General features: G+C 46.6%; 1 protein-coding gene across 1 annotated transcript; it reads right to left on the reverse strand.

Annotated features, from left to right (window-relative positions):
* Positions 1-3,639: 3,639 nt before the first annotated feature.
* On the reverse strand, positions 3,640-4,876 carry LOC135897180 (uncharacterized). Its single transcript, XM_065425788.1, has one exon. It carries the CDS (start codon positions 4,849-4,851, stop codon positions 3,640-3,642), a length of 1,212 nt encoding a protein of 403 aa, XP_065281860.1. The 5' UTR covers positions 4,852-4,876.
* Positions 4,877-6,066: the final 1,190 nt, after the last annotated feature.

The raw sequence follows: 6,066 nt of genomic DNA on the forward strand, positions 1-6,066 counted from the left end.
ACGGTAATTCGTTCCGATGCTCCGCAAAGGTGGAACTAATTAAATTAGGCGTTTATACCATAATAAAAAAAATTAATGAGCTGAAAATAAAACACGCGCCCGAGAGCAGGATTCGAACTTGCATCCTCTCGCTCACAAGTCGGGTACTCTAACCACTTCGCCACGCCGCTTGTTTTTTTTTTTCTTTATTACATGGAAAAGAAAACTGAAGGTGTATTACAAAGTGGACACCACTACACACTTAAAACTCAGGCAAAGACACACATGCATCCAACAAGTGCATCCAGTCGGGCGGAGGTTCCTGCGCAGCGTAGACACTTCTTACATAAGCAGCACTTTCCCGAAAGAAGGACTTTGTAGATCGCGGGCTTTCGGCATGGCGGTCACACAGTCTGCTTCTCCATAGGCTATGTAAACCAAGTACTATGAACATGTCATAGGGAGGACCACCCGTAACCTTAAACGGTAGAAACCTAATTGTATATGGAGTCATGTCAATGTCCTTTTTGAGCGTCCGTTGGAGAATGTCCCAAAAGAATACAGCGTCCCTACAGTCTATGAAGCAGTGATCTATGGTTTCGGCACGTGGACAGAGCCGACAGTTTGTTGACCACGGCACAAAGCAACCCCTCGAATTCAACCAAGTTTTAACAGGGAGTGTTTCCGAATGTAATTTAAAGAAAAATGTTTTTACTCCAGGAGGTACACACATTTTTCGGACGCGCTTAAGTACATCCTGATAAGGTCGGTTTAAATAAGGTGCACGATACAAAGGATCTGGGAAAATAGAGTCCACCAGTGCCGCAGAAATTGCTTTTCGACTCGCAGTGAACACGTACTCCAGGCTGAATCTAACTTTCAAGAAAAGAAATGTGTCAACGACCTCCTTAAGAAAGCCCCAAGGAGCCTGCGGGACATCTTTGGCATTTGATGACACTACTATATTAGGAATATAATGAACTAAACGGAGTTGCAACATTTCACGCAAAAATGGATGGTCATTGTCTCGAAAGAAAAACAGGCGTGAAACAATTTGCCTGATGAAGAGGTGGACTAATCCTAGACCACCACGTTCAAGAGGGAGGAACAGATTGTCGCGCCGCATCGATTCACAACTGGAACTCCAAATAAATGTTGCAAATACGCGATGCAGTGCCTGAAGGCGAAGCCGTGAGCAGTGCAGTACTTGCAGCACATACATAAGACGGGAAGCTAAGAAAACGTTACACACTTCAGCACGAAAGAACATTGACAAATTCCGCCCTCGCCATGAATTCACTTTACGTTGAATTTTGCCAACTTCTCCCGACCAATGAGCGTTGCTATTTCTATACTGTGAGAGAGGCACACCTAAATAACGCAGATCTTCTTTCCATTGAATGCCTGCGTAATGTGATGGCATTGTGGCCCATAATCCAAACCAAAAACCTGAACTTTTTTCAAAGTTAACGCTTGCACCAGAAGCCGCACAATATTCTTCTGTAATTGCAAGAGCAGTCATCACACTCTCTTTATCTGTACAAAAAAAGGCCACATCGTCTGCATACGCAAGAACCCGAACCTCATTAGTCAGTAATTTAAACCCTTGGAAATTTTGTTCTTTAACAATGCTCATACAAAGTGGTTCTAAATACAAGCAGAACAGGAGCGGTGACAAAGGGCATCCTTGTCGTACTGATGATGCAAGCCTAATCGAATCGGAGAGAGAGCCATTCACTATCAGCCTCGTTGAACCATTAGCATAACATATCCTGACGCCTCTAAGGAGCAGGGACCCGATATTTATATGCTCTAGTACAGTAAACAGGAATGAGTGATTTACCCTGTCGAACGCCTTAGCCAGATCTAGCTGTACCATTGCCACCTGTCCAAACCCCTCAGCTACACACTCGAGCACCGATCTCGCAACATGAATGTTCGTCTGAATGGACCGGCCCCTGATGCCACATGTTTGATGATCACCGACCACAGATCTTATTACAACTTGCAAACGGTTAGCTAATACCTTAGCAAAAATTGTATAATCAACATTGCATAAGGAGATAGGCCGATATCCGTCAACTTTTTGCAATTTAGTCTCATCATCGCTTTTGGCTATAAGGACGGTGTGTCCTTCGTACATTGTGGCGGTTAGGTAACCTACTTCCAAGGCCTCGCGGTACACCTGAAGTAATAATGGTGATAAGAGGGAACGAAAACACTGATAAAATTCGGCAGTAAGGCCATCGGGGCCGGGCGTCTTGCCCTTCGCTAACGAATCGATGCATGAAGTTACCTCATTGATATCAATGTTTTCATTTGTGTAATTGTAATCATCCTGATTTAACTGGGGCAGCAACGATACAATTTTTTTGGCAGCATCTGTATCCAATGGCTTGTGGTCTCGAAATAGTTTTTGATAATGCTCCAAAAACGCTTTAGTTATTAGAGTAGGGTCATTAACAATGATTCCACCATACTCTATATGTAGTATTTGTTTCGACAGCGCGTGTCGGCGTTCATATCACCAAGGGCCCTACTGCAAGGCTGTTCTTCCAGGAAACGTTGCTCTCGCGCACGCACTAGTGCACCTCTGTATTTTTCTGCGTTCAAAGTTTGTAACTGTGCCTTGACCTTATAAATATCATCAATATATTGACCCGGATGTAGGCATTCAAGCTCATGCAGTTCACTCAGAAGTTTATACAATGTTTTGTAATTATTCTTTTTTTCAAAGGCCAATATTGATGATTCCTCGATAGCTATCATTTTAACTTCCTGTTTGAATAATTCCCACACAGCAAATAGTGGCAAGTCCTTGCGGCATGATGCATGAGCTATAAGCTCAGTAACACGATTTAAGAAACACTCACGCGAAAGTAATTGGTTATTAAACTTCCACAGCTCCCAGCACATACGCCGACTTTGATACCGACGGCTGCCAAACGATGCTGAGACTAGGCAATGGTCACTAAAGAATATAGGGTGCACAGTGTAAGCATATATAAGAGGTAGTGCGCTAAGTGAAACGTAAATTCGATCAAGCCTTGCATGCGAGGTGCCCTGGAAGTGCGTATATCGACATCCTGCCTTTTCATTTTCCCCAATGTCCACAAGCTGATAATCACACATCAGGCGTTGCAATGCATCACTACTTGGATCATGTCTCAGCTTCAGTGACGTACGATCTTGCGCGTTACATACACAATTAAAGTCTCCAAAGAGGACCAATGCGCGATCAGTACAGAAATGATGTTCTAAAGATAAGAAGAAGCACTCGCGTTCACGTAACTTGTTCGGAGCATAAACACACACAAATCTAAAGCTCATACCACTGATATCCATATCGCAACAGATTAGGCGCCCTTCCCTATCTGTAAACAAATGTAGCAAATCACATGGTAAATGTTTTCTAACAAATAACATACAGCCTGCGGAAACGCCGACTGCATGGCTGACACAAACATTATAGTCAGATAGGAATGGAGATAGAGCTGCTTCTGTGTTTTCATCGGATTCAATCTTTGTTTCTTGGATAGCAGCAATGTCTAATTTTCTATTGCGCAACAAATGAAGAAGCTGTACTTGCCGTCGCTTACTGCGTAAGCCACGGACATTTAAAGTGCCAAAATGGAAGGGAAGAGCGCCCGCCATGATTACCTATGGAGGTGCAGCGTCTAAACACTGCTCCAGAGGTGCACCACTCCCTTCTTGATGAGGTGATGCACAATGGGCCTTATGGTGCACGTTAACACAAGGGACATCTGCAGGAGTAGGCGTTCCCCGGAGCGGTTTTGTCAACTTTGACACCTTGGGAACGCGAGCCTCTTTTCCCGAGGGCGATGAATTGTCAGATGGCGCTGGACGCTTCTTAGCGGCCTCGCACATCGATCCAGATTCCACTGACGGTGGGCGATCTTGAACTGGTGGCGATTCTGCCCATGACACAGATGGTTCGTCGTCAGGCACCTTAGTCTCATCCTCGCTCGCAGGCTTCTGACTGAGGCTAATGTCAGCCGATGACGGCTTAACCTGTTCTGGTCGATGAGTGTCAGGGAGTGTTTCGCCAGTTGCGTCCACAACTTCGCTCACGTCCATTAGATGATCGGTGATGGCATCACCCTCGGCTGGTCTATTTCCACGAAGTTTGTCAGCGTAGGTTCCGACGCATGCATCTGCAGGGTGACCGTAGCGGTGACAGTTACTGCAGCGTGGTGTTCGACATTGTCGCCGGATATGCCCAACTCTGTTGCACCGGAGGCAAAGTGGTGGTCGGCCAGGTACCAAGATAAGGCACTGGTGGCCATATATGCTCAACAGATGTGGCAGATTACTGGCAGAAACGCCGTCTTTCAATGTGAATGCCACGTCTCGGTTAGTCATTTGCCAGCCCTCCATGCCGTCACACCGCCACATTTCTCTCGTGATGGACTGCACTGTGCCATATGGCTCTAGCGCTTCAACAATCCGTCTCTGTTCGAGGTGTGGGGGAAGCCAAAGAAGCTTCATCTTGATATTCTTGCATTCAGGGTCAATGACAAGGCACTTGAGGCCCTTCACCAACAACTCGCCTTTGTCGACAAGTTTCTGTTTCGCGATGCTATTAACGCATGTCACCAACCACAAATGGCTCATCTGGTATTGTCCAGCGCCGAGTATGTCGGTTGCATTTAGCACTGACAGGAGAGCATCGCGAAAGTCCGGGGCCCGATACGGCCGCCCTGCCAGGTCAGCATGCAGGAAAACTGAATTGAGGACGGTGTTGCCAGTCGGTAGACGAGGAAGAACGACTTTATAATTACCGGAATCGGTAGATGACGGTGGGTGTGATCCTCGGCCAAGGGCCGATGCGCTGTTTCCAGCGGAGCTCATCGCAAACGTGGCCGTTCGAACAAGCCTCTTCTTCCCGCCACGCCGCTTGGTTGACAAGACGGGATATTTAGACAAGGTTAAGCATGGGAACACAAGTGCGGCAATATAAATGTGACTCCGTATTTTGTGCAAGCTATGCAGTGAGAGTCTAACGTTGAGTGTACTTGCAACCATAAGCGACTGCGAAAAGAAATCAGCCCGAGTATTCTTAGGGTGATTTAAACTGAGGCACTACGGCATGTATACGTGTAGCGAGCTCAAACGGGGCATCGAAGACGACAGAGAAGGGCAATTTCTCTGTCACTTAGCGTGTGCCGTTTGAGCTACACATCGCTTCAGTTCGCAACCTCCTTGGAACGGAAGGAACTTAGGTACTATTGACCAAGAAAATCTAGCCGTCTATCAATGACTTGCGCGTTTAATGTGTATCGCTCACTTATGGGGTGCGCACGAAGGGCATGCCTCTTCATATTCCAGTTTTAAGTTTCACGTAATTTTCGAAGAGGCAAGGTGCTGCTTTGCATGTAGTTCAATAGACAATGCACTAACTTCGAACCATTCACGATTTATAGACAATACCGTTTTCGCCGCATCGCTCCATGACACGGACGAAAACAGCGAAGTGCCTGGGGAGTAACTGTTGCCGTTCGTCCTCCCATTGCTCTCTTTCCGAGCAGGGACTAAACACTTACTCTCCGAAATTTGCACACGGCACGCACATTCATGCAGTTAGTCCTTTGAGGGACGAAAGCGCCCTTTTTAGGACTAACGGCGCAGTTACTCCCGTTTTTCCGGGGATTTTTTTTAGAGTGTAGTCGCGCAGCTTCGGCGGCGTTGCGTGCGAAGTGTGAAAAAGAGTGTATGGGTATGGTGGCTACAAGGGGAGGTGGGAACACGGGCAGCGCGCGGTGCTGAGTGTACCATTAATTCATGACTACGACAGGGAACGCTAGCGCGGCTTATTAGATGCCTGTTTCCGGGTGGCACCCCAGTAGGTTGCTGTTGTGACGCGGAGTATCTTGTTTCCGCGGCTTCTTCCATCGTGTCAATTTGTTTAGAACTTCGATGCGCATCCAAAACAGAAGCAATAATAGATAAAGATTTAAAACACCAGACACACTGCTTCCGACCTGGGCGTAAGTCATGCAAGCCGTTAATTCGGGTCTATTAAGTTGCTCGGAAAAAAACGTAATGTTGGCGCGTGCGAGCTGCTAG

This window comes from Dermacentor albipictus, chromosome 1 (assembly GCF_038994185.2).
Source record: "Dermacentor albipictus isolate Rhodes 1998 colony chromosome 1, USDA_Dalb.pri_finalv2, whole genome shotgun sequence".
NCBI lineage: Eukaryota > Metazoa > Arthropoda > Arachnida > Ixodida > Ixodidae > Dermacentor > Dermacentor albipictus.

Bases quoted from the DNA above. Each gene is read 5' to 3' on its own strand.
- LOC135897180 (XM_065425788.1), bottom strand. From the start codon at position 4,851: ATGAGCTCCGCTGGAAACAGCGCATCGGCCCTTGGCCGAGGATCACAC.